We start from the raw sequence: 19762 nt of genomic DNA, 5'->3' as shown, positions 1-19762 counted from the left end.
GCCGCGATGCCGCCGCATATGTACTAACATATGCGGCTGGCATCGCGATGCGGTGACGGAGGCCCCCCGCGATACCTGTACTGTGGTGTGCGGGGGGTCTCCGTCACCTCCCAGTCGGCTCCTGATGCCTACACGCCAGGGACAGCTAAGCAAGCTGTCCCCGGCGCTTCCTCCTCCCCCTGCAGCCGGAAGGACGTCCGGCTGCGTTGCTAGGGGGAGGAAGGGCTTACCTTCCGGGGTCCAGGAGGACCTGCAAGAAGGTAAGCCCAAGGGAGGGGGGAAAGGGGGGGTCGGCGAGGCGGCGGGTTGCGGCGACGCGGCGGGCGGCGAAAAGAAGCCCATAGGCTTCTATAGGGTATCGCCACCCAAAGGTGGCGATACCCTGCCCTGCGAAACCGCTGCGAACGGGTTTTAGTACATAGGAAAATGCGGTAAAACGGGGGTTTTACCGCATTTTCCCTTTAGTACATCCCGCCCTAAGAGAGCTAATGGTAGCGAGAAAACATTGGAACCATATAAATGCAGGGTACAGCATCAAACATGAGAAACAAGCCATTAAGGTTACCATGATAACCATCAGCATCTGGTTATCATTTATCAAGTACAGTTTAGAGAATAGCTAGAAGCTGACTAGTTGCTATAGGGCAATTTCTCCAAATGTCCTCCTTAGACAGTTTGTTACACCTCCCGAAATGTCCAACCAATGACTATTAACCCTCTGAGTGATGTGCAACATATCCACTAAATATGCCAGCGTCACTCACATTTGTTATATAAATTTAAATAAAAGATGTGGTGTAAAAAAAAGATTACATTTCCTATATAAGGTAACATTACAGGTCATTATGATAAATACAAATGCTTGTTTTGCAATTTTCACACCTATTTTGTCAAATTCACTTGGTACTCAAAGGGTTAATGATAATATATATATATATATACACACATACACATACACACACACACACACACACACACTTTACAAACTTATAAATAAAAAGTCCGCAGTGAACATGAGCTGCCCACTGGGTGGCTTTGGGCAGATGACAATTTTGTAAGAGAAAGGCATCTTCATCTTACCCTGGTTCTCAATGTAAAGAACACAGTGAGGCAGGGTGGGCATGGCAAACAGTGTCTGTATTTGGGAGCAGACATGGAAGACTTTACTATATGCTAATGCTACAATCCATTGATTCCACTAATGCAGGGGATCATGCAGAGCAGAACCCAGTGCTGCCCAGTGACTGTCAGAAACTGGCTTCACTTCTCCTTCACATGACTCCCATGATACTCGCAGCGTGGCTCTGTGTGATTGCTTTACTACAGCAAAGCTCCCAGATTCTCTCCCAAATACGCCCTATGTCAGGGAGAGACTGATATGGAGAAGTTATGTCAATTTCAGAATAGCACATACATGTGGTATGAAAACGCTTAAAGGCAGAGATGTAGGACCCGACATTAGTATACAATGAACAGTAATCACATTTAAAGTAGAGTTCCCATTATATTAGAATGAAAACACGGACAATGACATAAATTGGAACAGGTCATAAAATATATACAATACTTTAAATTACAGTAGATGCTAGACAAAGTAAAACAGTTATCCCATCTTATTCTGTCCTTCTGGGTGCAACAACTAATGTATAAATTATAGAAACACAAGGTATGGGCAGGTAGCAGATCTGAGGAAATATGCTAATGCAGTAGCTGCCTTTGTGTGCACAGCAGTGCCCACCGCCAGCAGCCCCACCCATTGCTTACATACACAAGACTCAACATCTAAAACCACATCACAGCATCAAACTTATGAGCAACCCTTTGGTTGCTCAAAGTATCTGTCTCAACTAAACGCCCATGCACACAAGGCGATTCTGAGCTCAAAGTCGGTCACTTTTGTGGTGAGCACAACGAGCCATGTGAGGGAACGTGGTACACTTGGTGTCCATATCGATGTTCGGGACAAAATAAATGAAAAACTCATGTTGACCTTTTCACTGTCAATCTTCCCATTGTCAACCTAATGCATGTGTCAACCTTCCAACCATAGCCATGTTGACCTTCAGTGGTCGGCACAATGCATGTCAAAACCTACGGTAATGTAGGTCGTTCCAATGACCCATACTCCTCAGCACTACGTGCATCTCAATATCATGCCCAGTGTTGGATAACATTTTGGTTTCTGTGTTTCTATATTGGATTTAGTAAAATGAGCTATTCCCAAGATTAGCTAAAGATATAAAGGAAAGACGGGAAGCTACAATAACAGACTCCGCACACTAGATGGGAGGCATTGTAAGTAACAAAAATAGAATTACAGGATTACATTTCATTGTGATTATGACTTGTTATGAATACCAATCTTTAATAGTTTGTTTAATATTCTGATACAAGAATGCACTTAAAACCAATTTTCATACATCTAGTAAACAACCAAAACATAATAAAATATCTTATTTGAAGTAAACAGAAGAAAGGTAATTAAAATAATCTCTAATATTTTTTTAGCTTGAAATGAATTAACATTTGAGAGGATTAAAAAAATGTAGCAAAACAATGTGTGCGCCAAACAAATTAGACAATATGAGGACAACAGAAAGCGTATAAATAATATAGATTAAAGGAAAGGATGACAGTTTATGTGGTTAAGGTAACACAAGTGTATGTCCTATAACATTTGAAGCAGGAGAGCTGGAGCTAAATCACATGGTGCAGCGGTGGGAGCACAGTGGATCTGAGGCCAATAAGTTTTTAAAACTATTAAACATTTCTTTTGCAAGTGTAAAGGGGCCAAAGGGATTCATATTATTTTCAGCAAAGATATTGTCTGAAGCAGTTGTTCAATAGCACCTTTCTCTCCGTGATGCTCATTAGGAGAACTGTAGGTTGGTAAAATGATTGATTTTCTTTGCTCCTGAAACAGCACAGCATTAGAAATAGAGCAGATAAGCCTGGCGAGGAAATACACATGGAAACAGTGCCCTCAGCTGGACAAATTATACAACAGAAAACTATGGACATTACAGTACTACTGAAATGTGTTCTATTGTGAAACCTTAAAAACGATTTCAAATCTTATAACATTGTATGGTACTTATGTAGTATCTGGGCTTCCGATTTAGAAATCGGATCGGATCGCATCGCATCGTATCGCATCGCATGCGACCAAATCGTATGCGATGCGATGGTCAAGATTTTTCCATAGGATTCAATGTTAAAATGGTCTGAGTCCATTTTAACATAGAATTCAATGGGAAAAAGGGGTCCTTTTCCTTTCCCCACTATCCAAGTGGGCATGGAGTTGGATATAAACCTGTGGCGAGCGTAGCGAGCCACCGAGCCCGAAGCGTGGCGAGCGTAGCGAGCCCCGCGAGGGGACACAGAATACTTTTTAAGAAATATGCGTTCGCTCGCCACGCTTCGGGCTCGGTGGCTCGCTGCGCTCGCCACGCTATATAAAATCAACTCTATGCCCACTTGGATAGTGGGGAAATGAACAGGACCTTCTTAACATTGAATCCTATGCAAAATCGCATCGCATCGAATCGCATCGCATCGCATCTGATTGTATGCCTTAAGGTAAGGCATACAATCACAAAATCGGCAGCCCAGATACTACATAAGTACCCATTGTATTTACTTATAAAATGATTTTTACAGAAAACTATCACAAAAATATGAGTTGTATAGCAAGAATAATAATAATAAAAAAACAAAAAAAAAAAAACAGGCCATCACATATCACCAGCATTTACAGTAAACCTCCCCGTCTAATAATACATAAGCACTTAAATGTCCAACACATTCTCAGATTGATAATATCACTAGTATACTAGCACACTATAATTATACAATCAACATTTCTGTTAGCATCGTTGAAACATCACTCGCAGCACAAAGAATTGGGCTTCTTCTGCCGAGTGTAACATTGATTGCCTTGTATCGTTAATATTAATCTGTGCAACAGCCACATATACATAAGGAGGGGGGAGTTAATTACACATGTTATTGATGACTCCACTGCACTGTTTCTCCCAATGCACCTAATCAGAACAGGACTTTTATGGGGGTATTCAATCTCCCGCCGCTATTCCCAATGGGGGAAATAGCAGCGGGGCCCTATTCAATGCGGTCTTTCCCAACAACATTGAACAGGGATCTCGGCAGAACAGACCCGACTTTGGAAGCAGTCGGGCCCATTCTGCTGAGAACGGTCATGGATTGTTGAGCTACCGGCTGCATTTCGACGATTCACGGCGGTATCTCGTGGCCACACCCCCATTTCACGTCGAGCCAGCCGAGAACGGGACAGGGTCACAGCTGTCGGTATTAAAAAAGAAAACTGGTGGGTCGTTTTAATTCACGTCTGGTGGGAAATATATAGATAAGTTGTCTTATAACAGTAATAAACATTGCTTTTCTATTATCAGAATCATGTATAATGTGTAAATTTAAATTTTTTCTACTTAGAATCCCAGAGCACTGAGTAGTGCTAGTAGCAGAATAGTGCTTTAGCACTTTAAAAGAAAGAGCTACAGTATGACAACCAAAATACTCTAAACCAGGGGTTCTCAAACTGTTTGCTCTGGGACACCGTCAGATAATAAAAATTATTACAGGACCCCAGCAAGTTAACAAAGAATGGCCGCCACATGTGTGGTCAGTGAAGTGAAGTACCCGCTATTGTGACAGGGAGGCAGGGGGTAATGAGGGGATGGAAAAGGGGGATGGAAGAGGGAAGCAGAGGATGTTTACTTAATGAGATATCCCCTGCCCCCCCCTTCACAGACACATTCATCTGATGGTCAGCAACATGGAGTCGTGACACCATTCTGAGGTGGTCGGGACCCACTACTTTGGGGTCAGGACCCACAGTTTGAGAACCACTGCTCTAAACAAACAAGATATCAACATATGCTCCCCATGGGCTTGAGGTAGTTGTTAAACGTAGATGCACTCAGGAGATTCCACTTAATGCTTTACTCCCAAAAAAAAATTCTAACAGTGTAGCACCGTCTAATAATAGGAGGATAAATATCATAGGCGGGACCCTTGTGCGGCGAAAAGGGGGCATGGTCTCATGGAAAGGAGGCATTACACTGCCCATTACACATTCTGGAACACACCATTATGCCCATTCCACATAATACCACACACCGTAATGCCCATTCCACATAATGCCACACACCGTAATGCCCATTACACATTATGCCGCACACCGTAATGCCCACTACACAAAATGCTGCACACAATAATGCCCATTACACAAATGCTGCACACCGTGATGCCCATTACACAATATTCTGCACACCGTGATGCCCATTACACAATATTCTGCACACCGTGATGCCCATTACACAATATTCTGCACACCGTGATGCCCATTACATATTATGCCACATTGCTACATGTAATCACCCCAGTAGTCCTGCCTATAAATTTAATGCCACCATTAGTGCACCTGACGTTACACAATGCCCCCAAAAGTGCCACTGACACTTACATTTTTGCTTTTGTGATGTTGGGGATGGGGGGGGGGGGGGGGCGCTTCCCCGCTCCGCGCTGCTGCCAGTGGGGTTGGAGCAGAGGGCACATTCTCTCAGGGGGGGTGTAGTGGTGGTCTGTGTGATCGGCTCCCAGCGCTGGCAGGTCGGTGAAGGGCGGGATGGGGAGGAGAGGCAAGCAGCTTCCGCCTCGAGAGGAAGGGGGAAGGCCTCCGTGCACACAGGAAAGCGGCTCCCTCCTGCCTGGCTGCCCACTAGTAAGGGATCCCTCCTGCCCAGCCGCCGCAGCATGTGTTCGCACACAGTCAGTGCAGCGGCTCCCTCCTGCCCGCCCACCTCAGCATGTGGGCTGCAAAAATCAGCCCACTAGGCCATCAGCCCTTCTGGCATTTTCCCGAAGGGCCAGATAGCCGTTGTCCATACACCACAGCAGGGACAGTAAATTTATTATTCCTATCAATAACTTAAATAACACTTTTGTAAACTAAAAGGATGTTCCTAATTTTTCATTTTAGAAAGTGACTGATAATAAGTTTCTTTTTATGAAGAGATACAGCGTCTTGCGGGACCAAATATTAAAGGGAGTGGCCACTTGCTTGGCACTCAATTACTGCTGCCAGTCTCTGTCCTAAGCGAGTGGTTCCCAAACTTTTTTGCATCACGGCACACTAGATTATCAGAATATTTGTCAAGGCACCCCTAGGTGCAAATTTTGCTACCGAGAATTTCAGAAAACAATATTATATTAAATAAGTTGTGCTTATATGTCAGCCTTAGGTCCAGTTATGTGGTGAGGGACAAACTTCACTTCTGTTTATCCACATATTTTAAAACTGGAAGCCACCAGCACTGATTCTGCCTATTACATTGACCATAAATTATTTGAATTGGATTTGGACAACCAAACCGAGGCACCCCTGCAAGTGCTCCGAGGCACCCCAGGGAGCCTAGGCGCACAGTTTGGGAACCACTGCTCTAGGCAGTTTGCAGAGAGATAGTTTTAAAAAAGTGCTAGCTTCACAGTTCACCAACCTGGTAGGAAATAATAAAAAAGCTCTATTTTATTGTACTTATAAACAAGTCTAGCTTTAAAGCATTCTGGGAAAAAAACCACAGTACAAAAAAGCATGTGGATATATAACTACTGAATGTCATTACATACAGAAAAAATGAAATACTTCAACAATTAGATGCACACAGCGATAAGGGTAAAGCTTATAGAAAAGTTTACTGGCTACACAAACAAAATGTTTGTTTATATACACTACAGAATATTACATAAAATTAAACTACAAAATAACAACATTCTCCTATTATACAGTGCAAAATATACACAAATGTTCTGCCGATATAATGGTGTATTGTGCTGTGTGCAGACCGCCTACACAACTGCTGCAGAGGCTGCCAATGACTAGCATCGCAGCACATTGGGTTAAAAATCAGTAAGTGTGTATCGATCATCAGAATTATCGGCGGATCAGCCTACTGTGTACCCGGCATTACTCTCAACATCTGATATTGTGTGGTGTAGTGCAGTGGATGCAATGCAGTTTTTTATGAAGAATAATCTGGAAGAGCAGTCCAATCTGTATTATTTTACAGGATGACGCAGCTAAACTACAGTCTCAGATAAGTAGGATATCAGTATCTTTTACGCAACCACTGTCTCCAAGGTCCTCAGAAAACATAGGGAAATATGGACCTAAATCAGACATGATCGCTGCACAAATTTGTTCTCAACATGGGAAAACTCAGGCTGCACTGCAGGTTGGTCAAATGTCACATGTACAAAGAGAGCTAAAGTGCAGTGTAAGAATAAAGTAACAGTATTTACCCTGCACAGAAACAAAATAACTCCCCCAAATCTAATGTGGGGTACACACCAGAACGTCGTTAGACGATGGAGAAACGGTTTCCCTTAAACTTCCCGGCAGTCCCCAGCTCATGATTTGCAAATAGTTTTTTTTTTTTTTTTTTTTTTTTAAGTAATCTTTATTCAAGTTTTCCATTCATATACATATAAAGACATGACAAACTTTAAAAACATTCCAATTACCTTCCATTATTATACAAAAAAAAAAAAGAATTATTCCTGCACACATTACCTATCTTCCCTGTTCGGTACCACAGTTTTAAACTCTTTATCGTCTTTTATCTTTGGAGATCCAATCACCTCCTCGCCTTTTACTCCTTTATACATGGAAAATCATCAACCGCTTTTTACTTTTAGTTATTCTACCTATCACGAAGAGGGGGGGGGGGGGGGGGGTGAGGGGGATAAATTTAAACAGAGAAGATATTTTCTTTTCAATATTCCGTTCAGGTATATACTTTTAACTGACCATTATCTCCAGGTGTCTTGGGCCCCCTTTTTTTTTTTTTTTTGGACATTTTTAGGATCTTTTGCAACCTCATCTGTGCATTTATTTATTATTTACTTGTGTCCGTGTATGTCTATATACCCTCCCATTCCTCCCTCCACCCCCCTTCCCTTACTTAAATTTAATGAACTGTGTTATAACTTATATATTAAGTGATTTATGACAACACACTAATCTATGTGTATGAAGCCCTCTTTTTTTTTTTTTTTTTTGGCTTATTATTCTTTTTTATAGTATTTTGTTTTGTGCCAGCCCTCCCAAGTCTCAAAAAATCTTTTTGTGTTATTACGTGTGTTACTAACAAATTTTTCGTGTTCAAAAGTGAGGTTTACCAGATTGATCCATAATTTCACTTCTGGGCCATTCTTTGCCATCCATGTACGTGCGATAATAACTTTAGCTAAAGAGCTCAAATAAATTGCCAGTTTCCTTTGACCCTGCGTCATTTGGACATTTTGCCAAACTCCTAGGATATAAGCAAGAGGGGAGGCATTTTGGATGGGTATACCACTTTGCTCCATTATGAGCTTAATTTCTTGCCAATGTCTCTGGATCTTTTTACATTCCCAGATTAAATGGAAGAACCCACAGTCTCTGTTTTTACATTTTGGACATTTATTCGGAGAGCTCGGTGAAAATTTGCTAATTTTTTCAGGGGTCATGTAGGCTCTGTGTAGAATATTAAACTGAATTTGCTGTGTTCTAATAGAGTTTGTGGCTGCTATAGGGGATTTAAGAGCGATTTCCCATATCTCTCTATCTAAACCTGGCAGATCTCTCTCTCCCATTTTAGCCTTAGGTCTTCTAGGTCTTCCCCTTGGGTGGTGTCTAGTAAAAATTGATAGCACTTCGACACTACTTTCTCCTTTCTTAACCTATTTATGAATGTTTTTGCCGGTGAGTCTACAATACAAAACCCCTGCTCTTTGTCTAGGTAGGAAAGTACGCTCCTCAATTGCAGGTATCTAAAAAACATTTGGTTAGGAAGTTCAAATTCTTCCTGCAACTGAGCAAATGACTTAATTTGATTGTTTACATACACTTGCCCTATCGAAGATACTCCATACTGGGCCCATATTCTAACCCCTTGGTGTTTTTTAATCTTTTCAAAGTGGTTAAATGAAAACAAATATGTGTCTGGGTCAATACCACCCGTTCCCATGATCTTACTTGCCCACTGCCAGATTTTCTTGGCTTGCATCACCATTGGGGGCTGGGCTTTAGGTTTAAACTTGGTCAATAAAACCTGCAACGGCGTATAGCCAGGTGCCACACACGCCATTAGCTTACATAGCTCTAAGGGACAGTCATTTGCATTTAGCCATATTTTCAATTGCGCAATTTGTGATGCGAAATAATAGAGCCTAAAATTAGGCAGGGCCATTCCCCCCTTTCTCCTCGCTCTGGTCAGTGTGGCCATCCTAACCCTAGGCTTCTTATTTCTCCATACAAACGATGAAATAATGCCATGGATCTTCTTAAATACCGCCTCTCCAATATAGCAAGGTGCATGTTGGAGTACATACAAGGTTTTGGGTAGGATAACCATCTTGACCAGGTTGACCCGCCCTATTACAGTGAGGGGTAGTTTTGCCCAGTTTTTACATTTGATTTTCATTTCCGAAATTATGGGCTCCAAATTATTTACTACATACTCCCCTGAGTCCTCCGACACATATATACCCAAATATTTAAAATGTTCTACTCTTTGTGGGTATTGAGCTGAGAGACTTAGCCTATTAGGTTCTCCTCCAGTGATTAACAAGTGTGATTTGCTTAGGTTAGTTGTCAACCCCGAGAATTTCCCGTATTTCTGGATAATTTCAAGTACCCCATCTAAGTCTCTCTGGTAGTCTGAAAGTCCAACCAGTAAGTCGTCGGCATAGAGAGAAATAATATTGTAGGTTCCTGGACCCCCTCTGGATTCTAATGCAGCTCTTAATTTACAGGCAAGGGGCTCGATCGCCAGTGCAAATAGCTGTGGCGACAACGGGCACCCTTGCCTGGTGCCCCGAGAAAGGTTAAAGGGTTCGGAAACGTACCCATTAATGAGTATCCTTGCGGAAGGCGATTGATAGAGCAAAAACACTCTTTCAATAAACTTAGGTCCAAAACCAAAGGTGTTTAACACCTGCCGCAAGAAAGGCCATTCTATTGAGTCAAAAGCCTTATTGGCGTCAAATGAGGCAACCCCTACACTTTTTTTCATTACCCCTGCCCATTGCAGATATGAGAACACTTTCCGGAGATTAATAGTTGTTGATTTCCCACAGATAAAACCGGTTTGATCCGGGTGTACCATTTCCTGGATCACTTTACTTAGTCTTACTGCTATAATTTTAGCATATATCTTAGCATCTGCCGAGATAAGTGAAATTGGCCTGTATGAGTCAACACTTAGGGGGTCTTTTCCTATTTTAGGGATGACATTAATAACCGCCTCAGTCATTGAGTGGGGTAACCTACCCTCCGCTTCCATCCCCCTGAATGACTGAAGCAGATGCCCCGCCATGTTCCTCCCAAAAAATCTAAATACTTCTCCTGGCAAACCATCGACCCCTGGGGCTTTGCCCAGTGGCATTGTCCTAAGGGCCTCTTCCACCTCCTCTAAGCTAAAGGGTTCTTCCAGTTTTATTTTGCTCTCCTCTGATAGGGTTGGCATTTTGGGCTGGTCCAGAAAACTTTTTATTATCTCCGTTTCTGTGTCCAGTCTAGCTCTATATACCTCCTTGAAATGTTTAACGAAAACTTTGGTTATTTCCGGGGTAGTAGTTACGATATCGCCACTATCTGTGTATATTTTTGTTATAGTACCTGAGGGGGTATCTACCTTGGCAGGGTCGAAACTAGGGTTTCTGGTGCCCGGGGCAAGACATTCATTTAGTGCCCCCCCCCCCCCAAAAAAATAATAATTATATATATATATATATATGTGTGTGCTTACAGACAACAGAAGGGTGATATTAAACCAACAAACAAGACAATATATCATATATTATTATTATATATACTGTATTCTGAAATGAAATATATATTTATAAATTATCCCTCAGCTGGTCCACTTGCATCAAGATACATATATACTAGAAACTATATGAACCGTAAAACAGGTATAGTGCGCGCCGAAGGCGCGCGCTAAAAATTTAGGGCATGTTTTTTTTTGGGGGGGGGAGAAGTGGTGTGGTCACATAGTAGTATCAATTCACATTATAGCACACACCGTAATGCCCAGTACACATTACAGCACACACCGTTATGCCCAGTACACATTCCAGCACACACCGTAATGCCCAGAGCACATTACACCACAAACCGTAATGCCCAGTACACATTATAGCACACACCGTTATGCCCCCCCAGTACACATTATAAGCAATGGTTAATTGCTGCTGCCACCTGATAGAACACTGTCCCTGAATGATACACAATATGCCACAAAAATACATCCCAACTCTGGAGGCAGAGGAGAGGAGACATCTGCAATTAAGCAATTGCCAAAAATTAGATGGTTCACCTACTACCGTTGAACTCCTGCGAGGCTACATCCCCCATTTTTTCCACTATGAGGGCATGGTCAGCTCTCTAAGAGCTGTAGCCACATGGGGTGCCCCCAATAGTGCAGTTACAGATACACATGACCCCAAAAGTGCAGTCCGTGATGCCCACTATACCTATGCCGCATACTGTGATGCCCATTATAAATATGATACGCACCGTGATGCTCCATTATACATATGCCGCACACCTGGATGCTCATTATACATATGCCACACATATGATGTCCATTATACATATGCCCCACAACATGATGCTCCATTATACATATGCCGCACACCGTGATGCCCATTATACATATGACGCACACTGTGATGCCCATTATACATATGACGCACACTGTGATGCCCATTATACATATGCCCCACAACATGATGCTCCATTATACATATGCCGCACACCGTGATGCCCATTATACATATGACGCACACTGTGATGCCCATTATACATATGACGCACACTGTGATGCCCATTATACATATGACACACACCATGATGCTCCATTAAACTTATGCCACACACATGATGCCCATTATACATATGCCCCACAGCGTGATGCTCCATTAAACATATGTCACACACATGATGCCCATTATACATATGCCCCACAATGGGCACATTGACAAACACATGGCATGGGCACACACATATATTATAGACCAGGGGTGTGCATTCCCTCTCCCTCCCAAAGAAGAATACCTCTTTGCTGAGCTGCCGTGCCTGCCTTGTGAGTCCTAACAAGTAGCTGGACTGGGGAGTACAGGAGCAGTCAGAGGGCAAAGGAGCACTGCTTACAGTATACAGTATGATATATCTGGCACACTAAAGTTGGAGACTGTGCCTGGCTTGTACCTGTAGAGTAGACATTGCTGCTTCCTTCCCCTGCCTCCTCTGGCACGTTCATCCCAGGCCACGCCCCCGCCCGCAGTCCCATTGGACAGCCCGCTCGCATTCCCTCCCTCCCATTGGACAATGTTTTTTTTTTTAAGACACTGACAGACACAGTGTCATGGCCGCGCCCGCGCTGACTCGCCTGTGATCAGCGAGCGCACGGGCAGCGGCAGACGACAAGTTCAACACGCAGGCAGTGTAGTGAGTGCGCCGGCCACCGGGTGGGTGCCGGCTCTCGGCGCACACGCAGCCCGCGCCCCCCCCCCTCCAGCGCCCGGTGCGCGTGACCCCCCAGCCCCCCCCTAGTTACGGCCCTGACCTTGGTCAGGTATGATAGAAATTTACCTGCTTTATCACCATTCAAGTAATATTGGTGGGAGCTTTTTAGAATTCTACAACTGGCCATTGTCTGAAGATGCTCCAGCCATTTTTGCTGGTCACTTAACCATACTCCTTTGGAAACCTCACTTTTGTTCGCCAAGTATCGCTGTTCCGACCCAACCATTTCCGACTCTAAAATATTAGCTATTTCACGACATTTTCTCTTCTCACCAGCTATTTCTTTCATAAGAATGCCTCTGAGAAAGGCTTTAAATGTCTCCCATACCACTGTATCACTGGCCGTAGCCGTATTTTGGCTGAAATACTCTTCAATTTCCCCTCCCATTACATCCCCTCATTTGAACCTAGACAGCCAACTTGGGTGAAAGCGCCAGTAGGTAAATCCCTTATCAAGGTTCAGGTCTATTTGCATGATTACTGGTGAGTGGTCCGAAATGCCACGTGCTGCGTGCTCTATCTTTACCACCTGATTTGCTAACTCAGCTGAGATCAGCATCATGTCAATCCTAGAAAAGGAGTTGCATGAGGCCGAATAGCATGTATACTGCTGGACATTGGGGTGTCTCTCACTCCATATGTCTCGCCATCCCAGCTGTTTAACAAATTCTGCTAACCCATTATTTTTTGTGACTTTACTCGCTTTCATCTGTAATCGGTCTAATTTGAAGTTGATGATTGCGTTAAAGTCACCCAGGCAAATGACTTGTGCTGCTGGCCGCTCCGCCACAAAGTCAACCACCTTCCTGAGAACATCATAGGAAAATGGCGGGGGTATATATATTGCCATTATGCAAAATCTACATGATGCGATATACGCATCCAAAAAAACAAATCGCCCCTGTGGATCTATTTTACTCGATATACATTCAAAACCAATACCTTTTTTAATTAACACCGTAACCCCTCTAGAGGATGGAGAAAACTGGGAATGGTATACTTTTTCAATCCATGGTCTCTTTACCGTTGCTATTTTATCCCCAAATAAATGAGTCTCTTGCAGGCATATAATATCTGCCGTCACATCTCTACAGTACTTCAATACCAATGCCCTCTTAATTTTTTCGTTTATCCCCCTCACGTTCCATGTTAATACATTAACCATTTCCAATTTTCTCACTTCTCTCCTCCTTGACGCTAAGGTGATGGTTCTCCAATTTCGCTAACTGTTCCGGACAGGGTTTGCAGGATTTACAATTAATACACAACATACAACATAAAAAACAAACACTCACCCCGCCCCCCTCCCCCCTCCCTGTATAACCTATCCCTTTAGGCATACCTATATCTACCCAACCTCTCTTACACCCTATTTTACACTAACCACCCTTTGAAGGCTCTTACACTCTGCCACTAAGGTTCTGTCCCTTTTTCTTAGGCGTGCTCAGCTCCCCAAAAAAGAACTACAGGATATCCTGTTCTCCCCTGTCACATAATTTCAACACTTGACTTAAAGCTTTCTGACAGGGTACTATATTTTAACCTCCCTTACACCCCCCCCCCCCCCCCCCCGCTCAAGGCCAACACATATTCACAGTCCGCAGCAAATTTTGTCCAGCTGTTTTTTTTTTTTTTTCCTTAAGTGGGCAACTGAGTACGGCCCGGATGGACCTTGTTGAGCCATTCGGCAGCCTCTTCTGGAGAAAAAAAGAATTTGGTCTCCTCTTTATGCTGCACACGGAGTTTAACCGGATACATCATAGAATATTTTATGTTTAGGACTCTCAATCTTTCCTTTATCTCCTTAAATCTTGCTCTTTCTTTCTGGATTGTATATGGTAGATCAGGAAAGAACGAAATTGTTTGCCCATTAAAGCACACGTTTTCACTATATCTAGCAAGTTTCAGTAAATTGTCCCGATCTTGATAGTGTAGAAGTTTTAATAGCATAGTGCGTGGCGGACCTCCGGGAATAGGGGGTTTAGAGGGTACACGATGTGCTCTCTCTATTGCAAAGAAGGGAGTAAGGGTCTCCTTCCCGAATATTTGGATGAGCCATCCTTCCATAAATTTTTCAGGGTCTTTCCCTTCCGCTCTCTCCTCTAGGCCTATCACCCGCAAGTTGCTTCTGCGAAGCCTCCCCTCCATATCAGTGACTTTATTCTGTAAGTCCGTAATTTTACTTGAAGATATGTGTATCTGCTTTTGCATAGGTATCATAATGTCCTCCAAGCTCGAGATTCGGTTCTCAGCCTCAGTTACCCTGTCCCGAGTCTTTTGGGCATCATCTCTCAACAAAGTTATGTCAGATTGTAATTTATCCATTTGCCCTGATAGGCGAGTTTCACAAGAGCTGACTGCATTTAGTACCTGCTGTAGAGTGACTTCATTCTGAGGCTGTTCCCCACCATTTTTAACTGGGGTTGTATGTGGAGTGTTCGAAGTTGAATTACTTGCACTCTGTGCCTGTGCCCGTGCAATTTTCTCTTGCCGTGCTGCGGCCGCTGCCCCGGTCTTTACCATTCTGGTGTATGGGACAGTTGTACTGGGATTTTGCACACCGAAGACCCCACTCGCTGTTTCTCTGCTATGCAATGTATGCCCTTTTGACTTTGCTCCCCCTACTGTGTTTAGTCTGTGTTTAGTCTTGGAGGGCACTCAGTATACAGGGTTCATAAACTTTTAACAATATCACAGTCACTGAGTCTTAAAAGACAATTTTACTCACACAGTCTTCAGCCTTTCCTCGGACGATATTCTTCCGTCCCAATTCAGCCTCTACCTCCTCTATGCTGAGGGGGGAGGGTACTCTGACTTTAGGCACCTTTGCCGTCGGGAGGCCTTGCTTATCTCTCAGCTTGTTTCCCTAATTGCAGGGATCTGCCTGCTGGGTTGCGTCCTTTTCCTTTTTCTCCTTCTCCTGCGTCTGTGGATGTCTCCCAACTGCTAATAGGGGTCACCAGGAGGGGGGAAGCTGGGTCCCCAGCCCGACGCTGGATGCCTGCGTCTTCAGCTCAGGCTGCACTGGGAAGCATCTGGTGTGCAGGAGACAGCAGCCTTTGGCGTCTGATGCCAGGTCGAGGAACAGTATCGGGGACAGTACAAACAAATTGTGTAGCAGCGCTGGCGGGCTCAAGTGGATGCTCCCGCTTCTTAATCTCTGCAGCCTTTATCCTGCACTTACTGCGGTCAGCGTCCGTACGTGGCGGGGGAGCAGAATCAGCAGGCGGCAGACAGAGGGAGAGACGCTGGATGAGATGCCCGCCTCCGGCGTCTGTGGTCCACACGGACAGGCAGCGGCCGCACCGAGTGTCAGCGTCAGGAGGTGATACAGCCGACGCTTCAGTAAGTGCTGCCGGGATTTGGCTCGCGCGCCCTCCCGTCAGCGTCTAGCCTTGGCGGGGAGAGCAGGGGTCAGGGGACGGCTGGTAAGGGAGAGACGCTGGGGAGCTGAGACTCACTTCCCCTCACACGCACGCCGTCGTGGCTCCGCCTTTGATCAGTGTGTTTTTTGTGCAAAACGATCTCAATCCCATCCGGATGCGACCACGATGGTCGGAACATGGTCAGATTGTGGTTTGCAAAGTACCACATGCGACCGTCGTCAGCTTGGCCTTTGAAATCTAAAATAAGGGGCTGGACTAGCTGGGATATAAATACCTGCAGCCATTTTAGGCGGGGTCGCATGAAAAAACCCCCCACAAATGCAGGAGATGGCCACCCGGTCGGAATCAGATTCAGGGATCCTGACTGCAGCAGGTAGGGTCCCCAAAGCGACCAAATGAGCGGCAGGGACACATATTTAGGGCTTGCGCCCATTGTCGGGGGCAATATTTGGCATATCCAATATTGTCCATGATGACTGCTAGCTCTATTCGTTTATTTTACTCTCTTACACAGGAAGGCACAGCAACAAGTACTGTACCTCCATAACCATTAGGGGGTGTTAATATATAAAAGGCAAAAAAGGAGACTGAGTAACTCATCATGAAATCTCTTAAACCACAAGGCCTACAATCTTAAAACTTGGCAGGTAGCTTCTCTTTAGGTCCAGGTGCTGGCTAAGAATCGGTTTTACAAATTTCACTGTCCATCCATGGAAATCGATAAAACTGGATGTGTATGTATGTATGTATGTATGTATGTATGTATGTATGTATGTATGTATGCATGCATGTTCCAGCATAACGCCGGAATGCCTTAAGCAATTTTCACCAAACTTGGTACACATATGACTTACAATCTGAAAACAAATACTGTGGGGGTAAGGCACCCCTAGGCATGGGACAGAAGCACAGAGTACATCAGGAGACAGCATTAATCAGGAATGGCTGGAGGAATTTACACAAAACTTGGTACGCATAGGACTCCCTATCTGTAAACAAATACTGTGGGAGTAAGGCACCCTAGGCATGGCACAGCAGCACAGAGTATGTCTGGACATGCATGAGATGTCAGTGGCGACAGGGCTGCATGTGACCGGGGCAGTGAAATGAATTCAGGTAGCAACAACGCACACACTGAGTTATTCAGTACAATGCCAGTACCACGGTCCCCGAGCAGAACAGAGAGAGTTTATCAGAAGATGCCCAATGTGCTGCGCTTTATAAGAAACTGTAAACAAATAGATAATTTCACAAGGGCACAGACATGATGTGGGGAAGGGAATGGAGGCAGCAAAAAGCCACAAACAAGAGTTCTATAGTGGGAAGAGCATGGTGCCTTGGGGGCCAAAAAAGGGGTCCGGCCACTACACAAAGTGGGTTAGGGAAGCAAGAGGGAGAATAGCCGGTGGCTGTGGAAACCAGTCTGTCAGTGTTTTAACAGTCGGGATCCCGACGTTGGGTAAATGACTGTCGGGACCTCGTCTGGCACCCTTCAGAATCACAGTGCAGGACACATCAGGGTGTAGTTGGGCGAGGGCAGTGCGAATTAAATGGCGTCTGCTTAACAGGGTGAGGGGCACTCTTATAATGGAGACAAACTTGTATGACTGGGCAGGGTAAAAACATGTGGAACAAAATAGGGAATAAAAAAAGAATAAAATGGCACGCAAATAAAATATATGCAGTCCGTGATAGAAAAAAAAAAAAGAGATAAAATGGGCGTGAGATTAAAAGAGGGGAATAAATGGGCGTGATAAATAAGACAACTACAGCAGATTAGACATCTAAAGAAAAAAACATTTGAATAGCAAACCCGACCATTATTTTAAAAGACGTCAGATGCGTGAACCTGAAAGGTGTGATAAACATGACGCCCAAAAGTAAACTTTGAATACCCCCCCATAGTATCTTTTGTCATAATACCATGTGGCAAACTGGTACTATAAATGGCACAAGTGGGAAAAATCTGGGAAAACTATTTAAGTAAATTATCTCATGGGTTATAATAAAATCTATCTCTTGGCATAAATTTCAGGACAAACCTTTGTAAATCCACTTGCTACTCTCACAGTTTCCCCCATTCTTTCATACAAGTGATGCTTTGTGCCAATACCTGTAGTACAGCCAACTTCAGCCTTTAACCGTACATGTAAACCTTCTCCAGAGAAGTACTGTACATATCTGCATGTGGAAGGAACTAGTTTGACCTCCTGTGGTAAATGAAGCTCCTCGCAGTTATCAGGAGACTGGATCTGCAAGGACGACTGAGTTACAGAAATGTCAATTGGAAATCTTTTGCCTTCCAGACTCCTAGAAAACAGAAAGACACAAACATAAACCACATTTAACAAAGAATAGTTTGTTGATAAATATTCTGCTCAATTTCTTTTTGCACTGCAATATATGAAAATAAAAATGCCCCTAGCACACCGTGTAGTTCATAATGAATACATCCAGTTAAATATAAAAGTTAAAATATTATATTTAATTGATACTATACTCAAGCAAAATATGAAAGGAAATGTTAGAAACAACCAGAGGGAAATCAAATTGATTTCCAGTTCACTTCATTCAGTGCGGAGAAAAAGTAAATGGAGGGTTGTTCTTTATCTATTTTCAATTATTTGCATTTTACAGAAAATTAAAGCTGCAGAAATACAGACTATAAAAAAGAATTGCTAACACTGTGCTTTCCAAAAGTAAATAAAGATCATAATTTGCTATATAGTTAGCAATTTATCTCATAAAAGTGGGTGTGGAAGGTAGCTTGCTCAAATATATTTATTATTTTTGGTGTTAACATATGCATTTGTAAAAGTGTACAGCTGTTCCTGATGTTTACAGATATTACATGTTGTAGGGGAGAATCAACAACAGAATTGCATTTTCTAAAAACGGATTGCAGCTTTACTTGAGAATTATACTATACCTCTTTTACACCAAAATCCCAGATCCGATCTGGTATTTGGAACACAGTTCCAAGCCAGGTCGAATCTGGTATTTTCTCTATTTACACTGCGGTGCTGACCTGCAGTGTAAACAGGGGCTATGCTAGGAGAGGACATCATTTCCAAGCGCCAGGACCACCATGCTGGGGCAAGCCGAGCAACGTAAGCTGCTGGGCTGCCCCCAGCCTCCGTGCACCCCCCCAGCCCGCGAGGTGAATGGATGCCGCACACAGGCATCCATTCACCTCCTCCCTGCCTCTGCTGCTGTCTGGACAGCAAAGCAGCGGAGGCTGTGTGAGTCCCCAGCCCAACCTTCATCCTGACCGCATCCTGATGCTGCGGTCCAGAGGTTTGGCTCCCCCATTGCTGTAAACAGGAGCGGGGTCGGATGACCCGGCATACCCATTTAGCCTACCCCCAACCCGGGTCCTCACCGTATTCCACCCTGGTCAGGACCAGGGTAGGATTTTCAGGGCATAGAAAAAAAGGGGGTTATTGTGCTCCGCGCTACATATATTGATTACCAATAATTACAAACACTAATGTAACATTTTTTGATGCACTATGTCAATAGATTTTTAATAAACAAATACCATTAAAAATAGTGGGTGCATTAAAATAAAATTAGTAAAAAACATTTTAGAATTGCCTGATGGGGAATAACTGAAAAAGAGTCCATACAGTACCGTATTTGATTCTCTTTGGTTGTCCAGATCCGTTCCTATAATGTCTCCTTACGAAAGTCCATATCTCCAATTATGATCCAATATGTAAACAAAATGGTATGGGTTAGAAATCTCCCTTTCCTGGGGGTCCCA

At 43.7% G+C, this 19762-nt stretch overlaps 1 protein-coding gene across 4 annotated transcripts in view; it reads right to left on the bottom strand.

Moving 5' to 3' along the window:
- UBE3D (ubiquitin protein ligase E3D) overlaps positions 1-19762 on the bottom strand; it is a 181669-nt gene that overhangs the window by 150828 nt on the left and 11079 nt on the right. For all 4 annotated transcript variants that reach the window (XR_014471739.1, XR_014471740.1, XM_083177139.1 and 1 more), the window contains exon 2: positions 18110-18306. Coding sequence is in view for 2 of the 4 variants with exons in the window: in XM_083177139.1 (XP_083033265.1) it covers positions 18110-18306 (197 nt within the window). In the remaining 2 variants the exon portion in view is untranslated. The remainder of the gene's footprint in view (positions 1-18109; positions 18307-19762) is intronic.

This window comes from Crinia signifera, chromosome 3 (genome assembly GCF_055691185.1).
Source record: "Crinia signifera chromosome 3, ASM5569118v1, whole genome shotgun sequence".
Lineage (NCBI taxonomy): Eukaryota > Metazoa > Chordata > Amphibia > Anura > Myobatrachidae > Crinia > Crinia signifera.
The sequence above is the reverse complement of the archived record's forward strand: the minus strand, read 5'-3'. Positions and strand labels throughout refer to the sequence as shown.